The following is an 18,816-nucleotide window of genomic DNA, read 5'->3' as shown; positions in this document are numbered from 1 at the left end:
GGTGCTTCAGATTAAGAACAGTTTCAGGTTAAGAACGGACCTCCAGAACAAATTAAGTACGTAACCAGAGGTGCCACTGTATATTATGAAATTATTGTGAGGTTTAATAAGTTGACTGTTTATATTTGGACAACTTTTCTGCTGTATCTACTAAACCCAGCCCGCGGACAGTCTGGAATCAGCGTGTTTTTACATGAGTAGAATGTGTCCTTTTATTTAAAATGCATCTCTGGGTTATTTGTGGGGTGTAGGAATTCATCCTTTTTTCCCCTTCAAAATATAGTCTGGCCCTCTGCAAGGTCTGAGGGACAGTGGACCAGCCTCCTGCTGAAAAAGTTTGCTGACCCCTGATTTAGATTTATACATTTTTGCCAGTTTACTCGGTGTTAGAAACCCCCGATATATCATGTTCATATAATTTTCTCTTAAACCGTAACATGCTGTAAATCTTATATCTATTTTCCACAATCATTCCATTTCCCCTTTGTCCTTTCAGTGCTCCAGGTCCTGCGTTGGGGGCGTCCAAGTGAGAGAGGTGCAGTGTCTGACCCAAAACAAGACCCTGAGCAACCTCTGTCCGCCAGATCTCAAGCCCATCAAGAAACGGCCTTGCAATGTCCAGCCATGCTTACTGGACCTCGGTAACCCACCCAGCCCCCTCCTCCTCCCTACGGCCAAAAATGGGGGGAGGACGGGCAGGCAGGCTGAAAAACTCCAGACGCCCAAGGGGTGCATTTCTGCAAAGTCGTTTATTTGCAGAGATACAATTCCTACAATATGACGTGGTGTAGTCATTCAAAGCGGGGCCTTCCATGTGGCTGCCCCTCTCCCGTGGAATGGCGTCCCCATCGAGATACAGCAGGCCCTTGCTATCTGCGCTTTTTGGAAACAACTGAAGATGGTTGTTTTTGTTCCAGCAGGCTTTCCCAGCTGGATAAAAGGATTCTTGTCAGCTTGTTAGGGTTTTAGTCTTGATACAGAATTGTAGAATTGGAAGAGACCCTGTGGATTGTCTATTCCAGCGGTTCTCAACCTGTGGGTCCCCAGATGTTGTTGGACTACAACTCCCATCATCCCTGAGCTCTGGCCTTGCTAGCTAGGGGTGATGGGAGTTGTAGTTCAACAACATCTGGGGACCCACAGGTTGAGAAAGGCTGGACTCTATACCAACACCCCTGCAATGCAGGAATTTGCAGCGGTCCCTTATGGCAGTATTGGGATGCGGGAGGCGCTGTGGGTTAAACCACGGAGCCTAGGACTTGCTGATCAGAAGGTCGGCGGTTCGAATCCCCATGACGGGGTGAGCTCCCGTTGCTCGGTCCCTGCTTCTGCCAACCTAGCAGTTCAAAAGCACGTCAAAGTGCAAGTAGATAAATAGGTACCGCTCTGGTGTGAAGGTAAACGGCGTTTCCATGCGCTGCTCTGGTTCGCCAGAAGCGGCTTAGTCATGCTGGCCACATGACCCGGAGGCTGTATGCCGGCTCACTCGGCCAACAAAGTGAGATGAGTGCCCATGACCATTAGGTCCAGTCGCAGACGACTCTGGGGTTGCAGCACTCATCTCGCTTTATTGGCTGAGGGAGCCAGCATACAGCTTCCGGGTCATATGGCCATCATGACTAAGCCGCTTCTGGTGAACCAGAGCAGCGCACGGAAACACCATTTACCTTCCCGCCAGAGCGGTACCTATTTATCTACTTGCACTTTGACGTGCTTTCTAACTGCTAGGTTGGCAGGAGCAGGGACCGAGCAACGGGAGCTCACCCCGTCGCGGGGATTTGAACCGCCGACCTTCTGATCGGCAAGTCCTAGGCTCTGTGGTTGAATCCACAGCGCCACCCTTGTCCCTGTAAAAACATCAGATAGTTGTTTTAAATTATTCCAGGAGCTGTGGTTATGAGGTCACTGAAGACGTGAGCTGAGAACTTATCCCAGTGAACAGAATCATATTTCCCCATCTGTCGAGAGAGTTAACGGGGCAGGGGACATTCCCAGTCTCCTTGTCAGGTTCGTCAAGTTGGAGACCCCACAACTCTTTGGGGTTTTTTCATGTTGCTTTTCCTCTTTGGTCGGCAGATGAGAACTGCAGGGACAAATACCACAACTGCCCGGTGATCGTGCAGGCCCGCCTCTGCGTCTACTCCTACTACAAAGCCGTCTGTTGTGCCTCATGTACTCACGCCTTGGAGAGGCGCCATGCCGGACCGAGCCGATAGCGCTGGCGAGCGGCAGGATCCTGGACTCCTCGCACCTTTACTTGAACTGGGGACAAGCGAATATATTTCGCGGACTGCAGGAGCCCCTGTCATCCGCAAAAAAATAAAACCCCATCCGCTGGAGAGGGATCGCGGCAAAGGCATTGAAGGACCAAATGGGATTCGAACTCGAGGTCTGAGAAATTCCCATCAGTGTCCTCTCCTCTGCTCTCTCCAGAAGGAGTATTTCATACTGTACCCCAGTATTTCCAGAGAAACCTACCCCAAGCTACAGACTCATCGTACTTCCTGCATTTCCTTTTAAGCTTTCCCCTTTCACGGAGGCTAGGAAGAGGGGAGACAAATTGCGACGGCACGCACGGCATTCTGGCAGACCCACAGATGATTTTGGTGGCCTTGGCTTTTAAGGAACTGCCAAGGGGTACTTTTGCACCCCGCTCGGCCTCCTCCCTCCCTCCTTGAAGACACACCGCCAAAATTTTGGTTCCCTCCCGTGAAGCCATCCCCAATCCCATTCACACACACACACAGAGACCCCGAGACGCTCATTTTGCAACCAGCTAAAAGGAGGCCAAAATTGCCTGCACAGTTCCAACTTCACCTTGTTTTGGGAAACGACGCTACAGATCGTGCACGGATGACCTGACATTGCCGGCGCTGGGTTCGATTCCTCGCGGAAGCCCTTTGGAAATGCACGGGACATGATGTGGAGTTCTGTGGTGGGTGGCTTCGGTCCCCGAGGCCTGTGAACTTGCCTGAGACAAAGCCCAGATGGGGAGGGAGCTTTCAACCTGATCCACGCCACCCCGGCCAGTAAAACCCCGCCAGCTGCGGCAGAAAAAGGCCGGTGGATGGACTGGAACTCAGAGCCCTTGCAGTTCCACGCACTCCCTTCCAGAGGGCAGCACTGAGTCTGACGCCGCCCAGCCATATTGGCTTTGCTCTAGTATTTCCTTAGGGAAGCGAAAAATATGCATTATTTTTTTTCCTCCTGAAAATATACAGTATTGGTGCTACTTTGGATTGTGGAGAAGGCTGGTTAGCAGCCGAGCAAGACGGTTTCTACAATCTTGCCACTGTTTCCGGATTTACAGTAGGAAGGGGGGACCTGCGGACCCCCAAAAGTCACTGGACTCCAGCTCCCCGCAGCCAGCATGCCCAATAGTGATAGAAGTGGTCAAGTGACCAGCCTAAAACTCCCTCGGTCCAGAATGGACCTGGATTCCCTCGGTTTTGAGGAAACGACACAGAAGGGCAAACGGTTCTGCAGAAAGACTGATCAGCCTGCGCCTCGCCAAGCCAGCTTCCCAACTCGCAAGTCGCAGCTGGGTTTTCCACACAGTTCTTGAGGTTGCCAGCTTTTCCCGCCTGCCCGTGCTCCTGTGTCATCAACACCAATTCTGCTCCTCTCCACCCCCAGAGAGAAGCACAGCGGGTTTTTGTTTTTAGACATCAAGGCTTCCCTTAAAGGCACAAGAGCTTTGGTTTTTGCTGAAGTTGGCAACCTTCGCAGTCAGAGAAGTTTCCTTTCGCCTTCCTAGCCCGGGCGGTGTTGCCAAGTGACCAGAAAACCCAGCCCGGCCTGCTGCCGTGTTTCCAAGAGGAGCTTTGCCTGCAGAAATGTGGAAGCGAAACTCCTCTTACAGCCTAGAGATATTTTTTCTTAAAAGCAGCTTGACGATGTCTGCAGATGACACAGCTGCTAAAGGCACAGGTCTCAGTGAAACAGTTGGCAACCCTCACCTCTAGAAACAGGAATATATTGCCTCCCCTTATTTGCAGCTCAAATCAACACACTTTTGTTTTTCTCTCTGCCCCCCCCCCCCTTCTGAGGGTAGATTCTGTGAAGGGTTGCCAACTTATTTCTGGGCAGATTTCCTGCGTCGCTAACACTAAATCCAGTAGGAGGAGCCGTTGCCATGTCCATGTCTAGGAGGGGCCTGATCTGTTGGATTTCTGCCTGTCACTGAGCCATTGAATGCACAAGAACCCTGGCAGGGTGGCAGAAAAGTTCGGAGGGCACACAACCGTAGCATTTATTCTGAAGCTGTGAACCCTTAAGGGTTTGTGATGGAGTTTGTGGGGTGAAGCTAAGAATTCAACAAGGCCCTGCAGTTAATATTTGGACCTGGAGGCAGGGGCAGAGCAAGGTGGGGGCAGTAGGGGGGCAGACAGCCCCAGGTGTCATACATGCGCACAGTGCCAGATTTACGTACTGTATAAGCTAAACAAGCTATAGCTTTGGGCCCCACTCTCTTGGGGGCCCCCAAAAACATGTAAAGGAAAAAAAACACTGGATGTACATTTCCAAAATATTAATATACTACAGTGGTGCCCCGCAAGACGAATGCCTCGCAAGACGGAAAACCCGCTAGACGAAAGGGTTTTCCGTTTTGGAGGTGCTTCGCAAAACGAATTTCCTATGGGCTTGCTTTGCAAGACGAAAATGTCTTCTGAGTTCCTGTGGGGTTTTTTCCCTCCCCCCCCCTTTGCTAAGCCGCTAAGCCGCTAAACAGCTGATCCGCTAAGCCGCTAAACAGCTGATCCGCTTAGCCGCTTATCAGCTGATCCGCTAAGCCGCTAATCAGCTGATCCGCTAAGCCCCAAAGCCGCTAATAGCGCTAATCTGCTAAGCCGTCAATGGGCTTGCTTTGCAAGACGAAAAAACCGCAAGACGAAGAGACTTGCGGAACGGATTCTTTTCGTCTTGCGAGGCGCCACTGTACTTCTTCTTAATTGTACTTCAGTTCAACAATTACTTGGATAAAATACATATTTTGTCATGTGCAAATGACTTTAGATACTTATAAGGTCCATAAATAAATAAATATAGCATATATTCAACACAAAAAATGGCAACAATTTGTTGCTGACAAAGGACAGCTGGACATATAAAGGGCCCCATCACCTTCAGGAGCTTAGGGACTCATCAAACCTAAATCCGGCCCTGCATGCGCACATACATAATTTTATTTGTATGCCGTGTTTCAAACTTCCAACCCTACAATTCTATGATTCCATGGAACTTATGCTCAAGGCAGCTTACAACATGGGGGAAAAAATGCATAACTGCAACATAGAAAAAGTACAGTCGTACCTTGGTTTTCAAACAGCCTAGTTCTCGGACGTTTTGGCTCCTGAACGATCAAAACCCGGAAGTGATTGTTCCGGTTTTTGAACGTTCTTTTGGAAGCCGAACATCCGACAGGGCTTCTGATTGGCTGCAGGAGCTTCCCGCAGCCAATCGGAAGCCGTGCTTTGGTTGTCAAACGTTTTGGAAGTTGAACGGATTCCGTTCGACTTCCGAGGTACGACTGTAGTCCTATACGATGAATAGAACATTACAAAAACACACAGTCAAACTGAACAGTTTCCACATAAATTACAAGAAGACCTAAAACGAAGATACAAAAAACCCCGACAAATGACACAGGAGCCTTTCTGGAAGAAAAAGTTGGCAACGTCCTCTCTTTCTGGTGGGCCAGATGGTAGAATGAGCCACAGGGGAGGATATTGGGCAGTACCAATGTGGAAAGGGCTTGTGTGCATCAGGAAGAGAGAAAAAGCAAACCACCCGAAGCGGTTTCCCTGAAGCACTGAGGAAAGGAAAGAAATAGCACGTGTTGAATTTCTTCCTACTGCACCACGCTTAAAAGGTACAGGAGCCCTCTTGGAATCAGGGCTTGGCTTCCCACTGAATTGCAAATAGCTGCATCAGATTATCGGAAATGGACAAAAAAAAGGAAAAGCATTTATAGGAAAGACATTTTATAGAAACGGCTCAGAGTGCTCAGATTATATAAATATATATAAAATATATATATTATATATAAATCTCTATGATAAAGCTGAATGTATCTAGGTTTGGTTTGGTTCCCCCTCCCCCAAACACACACACCCCTTTTCTTTTCTTGGTCCAAATCTAATTTATTTTTTATTAAAGATTTATTTGAGGTTTTATGTCTGGAGTTTTCTCTTTATTTCTTTAGATGCACTTTTCTAATCCACTTCACTGTTGTTGTTTTTCCTCTAGTCCGCCAGTCTCGCAACAGAAAATCATGGGAACGGTATTCTTAAAAATGGGGGTTCCAACTCAAGTGAAACAGTACTATGGATACAGGAATCTTGTAATCTGGAGAGCCAGTGTGACACAGAAATTAGTGCTGAAGTAGGACCTGGGAGAGTCGCTTCCTAACCTTCCTCGCACGATTGTTGTTGGGGAGATTAAAAGTGGGACAAGGACCATGCATACATCGCTTTGAGATTCCAGGGAAAAGGCAGGTATGATAGAAATGCAGTCAGTAAGTAAAATAAGAACAGGGTGCCCTTCTTATTATTAATAATCTAATTTGTATTAATTTCTTTTTTTAACACAGTATTTCCAGCATTCCAATAACAAACAAATCTACTCTGTGCTCTGCTGAGCTTGTGGCTTCCCTCCATCCCTTCAACAGGTTTTCTGTTTTCAAGTCTTTATATCGCACTTTAAATTTTCGACTTCTGACCTTCGTAACCTTATAGTCAACTCTGTCTCTTTGATCTAAGAAGTATTTTTTAAAAAGATTTGTTGCAGGATTTATTTCAATCCCGCTAGTGTCTTCACATTTTTACAGTAATTATTCATATACCAAATAAATTTACTCCAGTATCTTTGTAATTTTTGGTCATCTTGGTTCTAGATGGTTCAGCTTGGCTAATTCCGCATAGTCCATCATCTTCGTCTGCCACTCCTCAATCGTTGGCAATTCTTTTAATTTCCACCTTTGGGCTAATAAAAGTTCTTGCCGCAGTTGTGGCATACATAAATAATTTTTGATCTACCTTTGCAATTTCCTCACCTGTCAAACCCAGCAAAAATGCTTCTGGTTTTTTGGGGAAGATATATCTAAAAAACTTTTTAAACTCATTGTATATCAATTCCCAAAATGCTTTCACAAAGTGTGGGCAAGTCAGAGATGTCTTCTCAAGATGTCTGAAGCAACAAATAAACCATGAATAGGCAAACTAAGGCCCGGGGGCCGGATCCGACCTAATCGCCTTCTAAATCCGGTCCGCGGATGGTCCGGGTATCAGAGTGTTTTTACATGAATAGAATGTGTCCTTTTATTTAAAATGCATCTCTGGGTTATTTGTGGGGCATAGGAATTCGTTCATTTTTTTTTTATTTCAAAATATAGTCTGGCCCCCCACATGGTCTGAGGGACAGTGGACCGGCCCCCTGCTGAAAAAGTTTGCTGACCCCTAAATAAACGATGCTCAATGGATGGCAGAAAAGTTTGGCATTCCAGAATGCAGGAAACGGCCCATTTGGGGGTCACACACCCCTGTGATATTCTGTAGGGTCCCACAAGTAAACACCCCCCCCCGCCCCAATGATCTAAGTAATCTTACAGGCCTACACAGGGGTAGCAAGTCTTTAACGTTGGACATACCTGGTAGCTGATCGGCAGCCAGTGCTGCTGCCTCAGTCGACACAGCTGTAGAATGGGCGCATCCAGGCAATGTGGCCACAGAATTCTGCACCTGTTGCAGCTTCCGGACCAGTCTCAAGGGAAGCCCCGAATCCAGTGTATTACAGTAGTCTATCTGTGGGGTCACCAATGCATGGAGGGGCCAAAGTGCCAATTTTCCCACTCCCCCCCCCCACGTTTGCTTGTAAATAAAGGAAGGCACATGACCCATTTGACTACATCAAAACCGTGTTTTACTGATTTATTTATTTGGGTGAGGCATGTACCAGACGCCTTTGCAGCGGAGTGCAAATTCCTGCCAGGTATGGGGAGATTCCTACTGAAGGAGCGTCTCCACCCCCATCGTTCTGCCTGGACGCTGAGGTCCAGTGCTGAGGGCCTTCTGGCGGTTCCCTCATTGTGAGAAGCAAAGCTACAGGGAACAAGGCAGAGGGCCTTCTCGGTAGTGGCGCCTGCCCTGTGGAACGCCCTCCCATCAGATGTCAAAGCGATAAATAACTACCTGACATTCAGAAGACATCTGAAGGCAGCCCTGTTCAGGGAAGTTTTTAATCTGTGATATTTTAGTGTATTTTTGGTTTTTATGGAAGCCGCCCAGAGTGGCTGGGGAAACCCAGCCAGATGGGCGGGGTACAAATAATAAATTATTATTATTATTATTATTATTAAATTACACAAAAAATTGGGAGTCCAGGAGGACTAGTAACTTGCGTGGACCAATCTGCAAAGTGAAGTTGGGGTTTTTCGTCTGGGCTGCTGAGATCATTTTGGCGTTGCTTCATGGAAAACAAACAAAACCTGCTACTAAGAGAAATCCCAGAGGATCTGCTGCGTTTGCTCTGCTGCAGGAGAGTCAACCAAGATAACATGCAGTCAGCTGCTGTAGGAAGTGAGAAGAGAGGTGCATTTTTGCCTGGGCTCTTAATTTGCTTATATTCTAATATTATCGACCCTCCAGCAGGGGGCAGCGATGCCCTAGTTCAGCATTCCCTAAGGTCACAATTAGGATAATTCCTCAAACAGCATTAAAAAAACACCAACCAAAATTAAATGAAGGCTTTGAAGGGCTGGTGTTTTGTTTTGGGGGTTTTATTTTCCTTAAGGCTTTCTGCGTGTGGAAAGCTGGGAGATTAACTCTTGCCCTGCTTTCTTTCAGAGCTGAGGTGACCTCAGGAAAGCTTGCAATGGGTTGGCGTTTGTTTTTTAATTAATTTTTATTGAGTTTTACATTTTTATCATGCTAATAACATGTCATATAACAGAAAAAAAATGATGCACTTCCCCAAATTTCCCCCTCCGCCCGCCCCCAACTTCCTCTTTTGGTTTTTAACATATTCACTGCCCCTGCTTGCTATATTATATCTTCATATTGAGTTCTTTATATCAAATATTGCTATTCTCTTAATCATTTTAACATCCTCTATCATTCCTGTATTTACCGTATTTTTCGCTCTATAAGACTCACCAGACCACAAGACGCACCTAGTTTCTGGAGGAGGAAAGGAAGGGAAAAAAGATTCTGAATCTCAGAAGCCAGAACATCAAGAGGGATCGCTGCGCAGTGAAAGCAGCAATCCCTCTTGCTGTTCTGGCTTCTGGGATAGCTGCGCAGCCTGCATTCGCTCCATAAGACGCACACACATTTCCCCTTACTTTTTAGGAGGGGAAAAAGTGAGTCTTATAGAGCAAAAAATACGGTATTTTGTTAATTGTAAGAGTCTACTCAAACCTTGCTAGTGAGTCCATTTCTTTACATTGATTCTGTAGATACCTCATAAATGGTTCCCAATCTTTTAATAAATCAAAATTATATTAATAATAATATAATGATGTACATAACATGGTCCTTTCCCCACTTTTAATCTCCCCAACCACAATCCTGCGAGGGAGGTTAGGCAGAGAGGCAGCGACTATCCCAGGTCCTAGTTCAGCACTAATTTCTTCAACATCAACTTCGTTGGACTGGTCGTGTTGTGCGGATGCCTGATGATCGTCTTCCAAAGCAACTACTATATTCTGAACTTAAAAATGGAAAGAGTAATGCTGGTGGTCAACAAAAGAGGTTTAAAGACTGACTCAAGGAAAATTTTTAAAAACGTAGTATAAACACCGACAACTGGGAAACACTGGCCTGCAAGCGCTCCAGTTGGAGAACAGCCTTTACCAAAGGTGTCATGGGCTTTGAAGACACTCGAACTCAGGACTCAAGGGAGAAACGCGCTAAGAGGAAGGCACGCTTGGCAAATCCACACCGTGATCAACTCCCGCCCGGAAACCAATGTCCCCACTGTGGAAGGATGTGTGGATCCAGAATTGGCCTCCGCAGTCACTTACAGACTCATTGTTAAAACCGTGTTTATGGAAGACAATCTTACTCGGCTATGAGGGATCACCAAAAAAGATGACCTTGGAATCTGAATGGAATCCATTCCGGAAGTCCGTTCGACTTCCAAAATGTTCGGAAACCAAAACGCAGCTTCCAATTGACTGCAGGAAGCTCTTGCAGCCAATCGGAAACTGCGCCAGATGTTCAGCTTCCGAAAATCAGAACACTCACTTCTGGGTTTTGATTGTTCGGGAGCCAAGGCATTGGGAAATCCAAGGCACGACTGTGTTTATTGTTTCCGTCAAAATTAATTCCAAAAATTTTGTACGCGGCCACCATAACTGATAATGCACCGAGCTTATCACAGTCCCTCCATCCATTAGGTGATGCAGAAGAGGACATTTTTGACATTTGCAATACAGTAGTACCTTTCTGTTCTCATCCTGAAGCAAAGTTGGGCATGTTTAGCCTGGAGAAGAGGAGGTTAAGGGGTGATATGATAGCCATGTTCAAATATATCAAAGGATGTCACATAGAGGAGGGAGAAAGGTTGTTTTCTGCTGCTCCAGAGAAGCGGACACGGAGCAATGGCTCCAAACTACAAGAAAGAAGATTCCACCTAAACATTAGGAAGAACTTCCTGACAGTAAGAGCTGTTTGACAGTGGAATTTGCTGCCAAGGAGTGTGGTGGAGTCTCCTTCTTTGGAGGTCTTTAAGCAGAGGCTTGACAACCATATGTCAGGAGTGCTCTGATGGTGTTTCCTGCTTGGCAGGGGGTTGGACTCGATGGCTCTTGTGGTCTCTTCCAACTCCATGATTCTATGAAAGTTCTTAACCCAAGGTACTATTTCTGGGTTAGTGGAGTCTGTAACCTGAAGCATCTATAACCCGAGGTACCACTGTACCATTTTTGACTGCAGTACCATCTGCCTAGTGATTGCAACCTGGTGGGTGTGGCTGGATGCAATCCTGCGCTTTTTCTCAACGCCTGACTCAGCTGCAAGACAGCAACTGCCTGGGGCAAAGGTGTTGGCAGAGAGACGCTGAGGTTTCCTTCTTCCTAACTCTCTCTTCTCTGTCGGGACATTCTAAAAGGTAAAGGTACCCCTGCCCGTACGGGCCAGTCTTGACAGACTCTGGGGTTGTGCGCCCATCTCACTTAAGAGGCCAGGGGCCAGCGCTGTCCGGAGACACTTCCGGGTCACGTGGCCAGCGTGACATCGCTGCTCTGGCGAGCCAGAGCCGCCGTTTACCTTCCCACTGGTAAGCGGTCCCTATTTATCTACTTGCACCCGGAGGTGCTTTCGAACTGCTAGGTTGGCAGGCGCTGGGACCGAGCAGCGGGAGCGCACCCCGTCGCAGGGATTCGAACCGCCGACCTTTCGATCGGCAAGCCCTAGGCGCTGAGGCTTTAACCCACAGCGCCACCTGCGTCCCACCCGGGACATCCTACCTGCCTATAATTGCCCCAAATCTGCCAGCTGCCCTCCTCCTCCTCCTCCATAAACTGCACCCAGAACCAAAACAGCCGCATGGGGAGGGGACAAGCAGAGTTCAGTTCTGCAGCTGGCCAGCATTGCAAGGAATAATCATAGAATGGTAGTGTTGGAAATGAACCTCAAGGATCATCTAGTCCAGTGTTTCCCAACCTTGGGTCTCCAGCTGTTTTTGGACTACAACTCCCATCATCCCTTGCTAGCAAGACCAATGGTCAGGGATGATGGGAATTGTAGTCCAACAGCAGCTGGCGACCCAAGGTTGGGAAACACTGATCTAGTTCAACCCCCAGAAATGCAGGAATTACAGCTTGAAGAATCCCTGACAAATGGCCAACCAACTTGTGTTTAAAAGAGTCCGCCACCTTCCGAGGGAGCCCATTCCATGGCTGCATGGCTCTAAATCTGAAACTCCTTGTCATCTGAATCCACTGACTCAGGTCCTGCAGTCTGGAGTAGCAAAAAAAAAAAAGTTTGCTCCATCTTCCATGGGACATCCCTTCAGATATTTGAAGAGGATTTTAATAAGGAATTGGGGGGGGGGAATTATAATTTATCTTAAAAATCATTGCAAACAGTTAAAATCGTTAGTAGGATTGGAATAACACTTGTAGTGAATTTTGCAATGGTGAATTTTGAATATACAGTAGTGGCGATGTAGAAAGAATTGGATTACAGTGGTACCTCGGGTTCCAGACGCTTCAGGTTACAGACTCCGCTAACCCAGAAATAGTACCTCGGGTTAAGAACGTTGCTTCAGGATGAGAACAGAAACTGCGTGGCAGCGGGAGGCCCCATTAGCTAAAGTGGTACTTCAGGTTAAGAACAGTTTCAGGTTAAGAACGAACCTCCGGAATGAATTAAGTTCTTAACCCAAGGTGCCACTGTATTATAAAAGATGCAGGAGGAAATGATTAACAACCGGACCCACAGGAGGGAAGAAGGGAAGTCCAGGAGATTCTTTGGAATCTTGCTTTTATCATGTATGTTGGATATCTGGTTGTAAAACTTTAATTTGAAAAACCAAATGAATAAATTTAATTAAAAAGAACAAGAAGAGGATGTTACCTCTCTCAGTCTCTTCCGCAATAAACAGCTGACCCAAAAACTGTATGCTTTGCAGTAAGTCTCAGGGTGCATCCCCACTGACTGGCGTCTACAGGTTTTCCTCTGAAACTCTTAAGAGCTTCTGCCAAATAATGCTGACCTGTAGAGACCCGTGGTCTGCCTCCATGCAAGGCAGCTTAAGGTCAATGGGTCCTCTCTGAACAGTTGCAAACAGATTCGATTTTGGAGATTGGGAAATGTGGGATATAAATATTATTAATTATTAAATTTGCATACCGTCCTATACCCACAGATCTCAGGGCGGTCACAACCCAAAATCCCAATATAAAAACATACAATGCATAATACAAAATTAAAAACAACCCAATAACACCCCCCCAATTAATAATAATAATAATAATTCTTTATTTATATCCCGCCCTTCCCGGTTCAGAAAACAGGGCTCAGGGCGGCTAACAACAAATTTAAAACACTTAATTGATGCAACAACAAAACAGCATAAAATACAGTATAAAATGTGAATAACAATAAATTCAGAATTCATACTAATGCATAATGCTATTTAAAAATAATCAATTGTATAAAACCAATTGCAAGCCACTTAATACTATTTTTAAAGGAAAGAGGTAGAAGGGCAGATTTCCTGGGGAATGAATGGCCCGCAATGACGATCGGGCTTGCAAGGGCGGCCCCGATCCCCGACCCCGCCACGCAGCCACTGACTGCACCGCACGCGACTCACAGCCGGGAAACCCACTGCGCATGCGTGCGTCCCCGGAGCCCCGGCCCCGCCTTCTTTTTCCTCCTCCTTCCCAATCAGGCGCTGGCATAGCCACCTACGGCCCTTCTCTCCATTGCCGCCAACGGGACCTGAGTCGGGGTCCTTCGCCTTCTCCGGGGAGAGCGGGGGTGGGGTGGGGGGTCGGTTAAATTAATAAAAAATAAAACGAACCCCTCCCTATTCGCGTGTGAGGAGAAAGTCAATCTGAGGTGGGGGCGGGAGTTTTTTTTAAAAAATGTATTTATTTACCTCACGGCGGGGCGGATAGGGAGAAGAAAGAGGCCCCCTCAGGCGGCGGCGAGGGCAGCCCCGGAGCTGGGCCCGGCGACGGCGGCGGCTGGAAGAGGCTGAGGCGGCCGGAGGGAGAGAGAGAGAGAGACTGAAAGACTGAGAGAGCGAGAGAGAGAGAGGCCGCGGAGGGGCGCCGGCTCCTGCCTCCCTCCCTCTCTCCCACCGCCGCCTCCCTCCCATGGACACGGCGTGAGGTGAGTGCGGGAAGGCAGGCAGGCACCTCCGAGGGCACCCCTGGGGGGTCCTTCGCCCCCCCCTCAACGCCCCCTCCCTCCACGGCCCCTGCCCCCTCCCCTCTCCTGCCCCAGGGGCCCATGGGAGATTTCGTGACCCCCCGCCCAAACACAGCCAGGAACTGCCCCCCCCATATTTTGCCCCAGGGGGGCTCAAGGGCCCGTCTCTCCCCCCCACTTTCAGCCCCTGCCCCTCTGACTCCTTGGGTCTCCCCTCTCCTGCCCCAGGGGCTCATGGGAGATTTCGCGAGCCCCCCCAAACACGGCCAGGAACTGCCCCCCCCGTCTTTTGCCCCAGGGGGGCTCAAGGGCCCGTCTTCGCCCCTTCCAACCCCTGCCCCACTGACTCCTTGGGTCTGCCCGCCCCCCTCCCCTCTCCTGCCCCAGGGGCCCATGGGAGATTTTGTGACCCCCCCCAAACAAGGCCAGGAACTGCCCCCCCATATTTTGCCCCAGGGGGGCTCAAGGGCCCTTCCCCCCTTCCAACCCCTGCCCCACTGACTCCTTGGGTCTGCCCCCACCCCACTGCCAGACCGCCTCTGGAATCCGGCCCTCGTTGCCACCGCCCCACTTCCTCCCCCTCTGCCCCCGTTTCTTCTGACACGTAAGAGCTCCCACCGTTCAGCTCTCCCTGTTCTCCCCCAAAACTGCCCCATTGGTTCCTGGGGTTTCTTTCCTCGGCCCCTTTTCGCCCCCTTCTCAGTTTCCTCAAGTGGATCACACAAGCCTTGATTTCCTCTCCCCCTGCCCCACTCCCACCTACCCTCTTGCCCCATTGGCTTCTGGGAGTCTTTGGCTTCCCAACATCCCCTCCAAAATATTATTTCCATTATACCCCCCCCCCCTCATTTTGCATCTCTCCCGACACCCCAGCCTCCACTCTCTTGTCCCCCTCTCTTTGCCTCACTGATTCCTGGGATTTAGTGGCCCCTGTCCACCCCCCTTTTCTGCAAATAAATACTGGCCCCCTTTCTGCTACCCCCTCACTTCAACTCTTTCCACTCCATTCCCTGACCCCCGTTTTCCTTTCTCCCGTCCTTGGATATGAGACACCTCCCTCACCGTTGCTCCTCTATTACCTCTGACCCATTTATCTGTAACGTTAATGTCATGCAGCGGCTTCTAGGGTTTAAATCAGACGACTTCTTCTAAAACAAAACATATTTGGGAGGCTAGTAACTTTTTGCAGGCGTATTTCCACACCAGTTGTATCCCACAACTCCTCAAGACTGCCATTTTTTGTTCTTCATGTTAAGGAGTGCTGGGCTTTTAATACCTCACCTTCTCCCTCTTCCCCACCCCACTTCCTCCGGGATTTTTCAGAGTCCTTTTCACCCTCCTCGCTGAGTTGCCAAGGAGCAAGTTTCTCTTTTAAAAGCTCTTTTAATTATACACTTGCTTCCTTGTAGGGACGGGAAGATGCGGCTTTGCCTGTGGTGTGGGGAAAGGAGAGTCAGAGCAAATTTGCCAGCGGTCCTCATAGCATTTCTGAGTCCTTGCTGAGTGGGCTTTTCTAAGCTTCAGAGACATCCGATTCCAATTACATTCTTACTTTGCAGTTTCTCTGCCTCTTCCACCTCTCCTCTTCTGAGCATTTCCACTTCAGATTGTCTTATAAACCTACGCACCAAGTTTATGATTGTTTTGACATCCCTATATCCCTGGCCACTTTTCTCCCTTGTGAGAACAGGTACAGGGTTTGAGCCAGGCTTTGCACTTGAACCATAGTGTCCTGAATGTGTATACCTGCTTCCGTTCTGATATTTCAGTCTTCGAGGATGAACGCTACCCTTCACCCCTTCACAAATGGATTGTGCTTTTGAACATGAAGTGATGTGTGGCATCCCTCCAGATTTCTGCAAACACCTTCCTGGTATTTCAGTGTTTGAGAGAGATGCTGTGTTTAAAAAGCAGACCAAAAACCCCTGCAACTGAAAGGTTGAGCCTCCTCCATTTCCCCTCCCAACACACCTCGCTTTTCTTCCTACAGCTGTGAAGGATCATCGCAGAGAATCCCTTTGAGTCCCCATCTCCAAAAATGGCTGACTCGGCTGGCATTGTGGGCGAGCGTCTCAGCAGGGGCAAGCTGCCTGGTTGGATGGGCACGAGAGAGGTGAGTGGTGGATGGGCCTCCGTCTCTGGGCATTCGTGATGGGCCTCCTTTGTGGTGTATTGGGCTGTTGTTGTTGTTTAGTCGTTTAGTCGTGTCCGACTCTTCGTGACCCCCTGGACCAGAGCACGCCAGGCACTCCTGTCTTCCACTGCCTCCCGCAGTTTGGTCAAACGCATGCTGGTAGCTTCGAGAACACTGTCCCACCATCTCGTCCTCTGTCCTCCCCTTCTCCTTGTGCCCTCCATCTTTCCCAACATCAGGGTCTTTTCCAGGGAGTCTTCTCTTCTCATGAGGTGGCCAAAGTATTGGAGCCTCAGCTTCAGGATCTGTCCTTCCAGTGAGCACTCAGGGCTGCTTTCCTTCAGAATGGATAGGTTTGATCTTCTTGCAGTCCATGGGGCTCTCAAGAGTCTCTTCCAGCACCAGAATTCAATATCGGGCTAGTACTTCCCAATTCTTGGATTTTCAAGAAGAGGAGGAGGGAATCGTGATTAACTGCAAGTGTGGGGAACCTCTGGCCCTCCAGTTGTTGCTGCACTACTGCTACCCTCATTGCTCAGTTGGTTAGAGCATGGTGCTGATAATGCCACAGTTGCAAGTTCGATCCCTGTATGGGACAACTTCGTATTCCTGCATTGTTGGGAGTTGGACTAGATGATGCTCAGGATCTCTTCCAACTCTACAATTCTATGATCCCTGACCATTGCCCATTCTTGCTGGGGCTAATGGGGGTTGTAATGCAGCAACATCTGGAAGGCCAGAGATTGCCCTGCATCCGATTTCCTTCTTTCTTACCTCTCAAGTCTGGGCTGTTTCCTTCCCTTTTTATCCGGTGCTCCAATCCAAAGCAGACACACACTCCTACCTCTTCCAGCCAATGATTCAATGAGCCTGTTTTGCCAGTAAGAAACTGGGGGCCCTCAGCAGCCTGTTTATTTACAGACCGGTAACACACGAAAAGGCTTCCAGAATGGCTGGTTAAAACAAGGCAGTCTCTGCTCACAGGCTTGCAATCTAAATGGCATGGCACAAAAGGAAAGAGGGGCAGGGAGGGAAACTCAGACACAGATTCTTAAAATGTTTAAATAGCAGTTCTATTGAATGGGAATAGTTCAGGGCTAGGAGGCTCCTGATGGAGCTGGTCTTTCTGCGGAGGCGACAGAACGAGCGTTGCTTTCTAACCTGGCTGGCTGAGGCTCCTTCCAGGTGGGTGTTGAAGGGAGACGAGGCACGATGGAGCTGATCTTCCAGCAGAGCTGAAGGGCTCCCCTGAGGTTCCCATGAAACACCCTGCCTGGGTGCCTGTTGTGTCCTCCTGTGCTGGTACTGCTGTTCCCTTCTCACTGTTTAGTTACTTTCGTCATCCTTTCCAGAGGGTGCAGCTATCTCTTGCGTTAAGAAGGACGGAGCCTTGCAGCACCTTAAAGGGCTAACAAACTTCTTGTGGCAGGAGCAGAGAGGGCTCTTGTGCTTGGATCCTGCTTATGGGTTTCCCACAGGCATATGGCTGGCTGCTGTGAGAAAAGGATACAGGATGAGATGGGCTCCTGCAGTGCCCATCTTCCATTCTTAGGTCCATGTTACCACCATCGGTCCTCTGCATTTCATTTGCCTCTGACCTTGCCGCTTACAATTCTCCCCCACTCCTGAAACTGCATACAGTCATACCTCATGCTTCAGGTTGTGCATTTTCGGGTTGCGCACTGCACCGAACCCGAAAGTACCGGAATGGGTTACTTCCGGGTTTCGGCCCATGCGCAGAAGCACCAAATTGCGCGTGTGCAGACGCAGCGCTGCGGGTTGCGAACATGCCTCCCGCATGGATCACGTTCGCAACCAGGGTCCACTGTATAGCTCAATAGAACACTTTGTATTGCCTGCCGTACTTTGCAAGAGTTTATGCCACACAAAAAAACCATTCATCTTTTAAAGTTGCCAAAATACTTTGTTCTTGTTTTTAAATTGTAGCAGCAGTGGTTTGTGTTTAGGCATTCAGTTTTAAACACCCAGAGGACTCTGTGCATGTGAGCCTTCCCCACCCTGATGCCCTCCAGATATTGTTGGATTACTATACCATATTCCCCGAAAGGGGGAACACAGGAAGCTATCAAGTTAGGGGTGGGTTGCACTGCTTTGCAGTGGTTACGTTCCTACTTGGGTGGTTGTTTCCAGAGGGTGATGCTTGGGGAGGGCTCTTTGGCGCCACGGAGCCTTCAGTGTGGAGTTCCTCCGGGTTCAGTTTTATCCCCCATGCTGTTTTAACATCTACATGAAACCGCTGAGTAGGGTCATCCAGAATTTTGGAGTACGTTGTCAGCAATATGCTGATACTACATAGCTCTTCTTCTCCTTTACATCTGCAAGTGTGGCAGTGGATGAGCTGAGCCGTTGTCTTGCCTCAGTAGTAGTAGTAGTAATAATAATAATAATAATAATAATAATAATAATAATTTATTATTTGTACCCCGCCCATCTGGCTGGGCTTCCCCAGCCACTCTGGGTGGCTTCCAACAAAGATTAAAAATACATTATGCACTGGATGAGAGCCAGCAAATTGAAGCTCAGTCCAAATAAGACTGAGGCTCTGTTAGGGGGTTACACTCCCCCTGAAGGAGCAGGTATGCAGCTTGGGGTTGCTCAGGTGGCCTCAATGGCATGAAATGCCTTCCATTAGCTTTGGCTGTACCCCTATCTGGACAGGGCTAGCCTGATTTCTGTCATCTGTACTCTGGCAACCTCTAGGTTAGATTACTGCAACACATTATACATGGGGCTGCCTCTGAAGGGGGTTCGGAAACATCAGCTGGTGCAGATTTCAGT

At 48.5% G+C, this 18,816-nt stretch overlaps 2 protein-coding genes and 1 long non-coding RNA gene across 8 annotated transcripts in view; 2 read left to right on the top strand and 1 right to left on the bottom strand.

Moving 5' to 3' along the window:
- Nucleotides 1-6,176, top strand: part of ADAMTSL4 (ADAMTS like 4) — an 85,521-nt gene extending 79,345 nt beyond the window's left edge. For all 4 annotated transcript variants that reach the window (XM_079957892.1, XM_079957894.1, XM_079957891.1 and 1 more), the window contains 2 exons: nucleotides 497-641; nucleotides 2,077-6,176. In XM_079957892.1, the coding sequence (XP_079814018.1) occupies nucleotides 497-641; nucleotides 2,077-2,216 (285 nt within the window). In that variant the 3' untranslated portion in view covers nucleotides 2,217-6,176. The remainder of the gene's footprint in view (nucleotides 1-496; nucleotides 642-2,076) is intronic.
- The window catches only part of LOC307205923, a 53,867-nt gene continuing 38,934 nt past the window's right edge, over nucleotides 3,884-18,816 (bottom strand). The window contains exon 2 of the long non-coding RNA XR_013834198.1: nucleotides 3,884-4,812. This is a non-coding gene — a long non-coding RNA (uncharacterized lncRNA). The remainder of the gene's footprint in view (nucleotides 4,813-18,816) is intronic.
- PI4KB (phosphatidylinositol 4-kinase beta) overlaps nucleotides 13,589-18,816 on the top strand; it is a 59,251-nt gene continuing 54,023 nt past the window's right edge. The window contains exons 1-2 of one of the 3 annotated variants that reach the window (XM_079957983.1): nucleotides 13,589-13,844; nucleotides 15,874-15,996. The gene's annotated coding sequence lies outside the window, so the exon portion shown is untranslated. The remainder of the gene's footprint in view (nucleotides 13,845-15,873; nucleotides 15,997-18,816) is intronic. The other 2 variants (XM_079957981.1, XM_079957982.1) reach the window with 2 other exon arrangements.

Source organism: Podarcis cretensis (genome assembly GCF_951804945.1).
Source record: "Podarcis cretensis genome assembly, chromosome: 16".
Lineage (NCBI taxonomy): Eukaryota > Metazoa > Chordata > Lepidosauria > Squamata > Lacertidae > Podarcis > Podarcis cretensis.
This window is presented reverse-complemented; position numbering and strand designations above follow the sequence as displayed.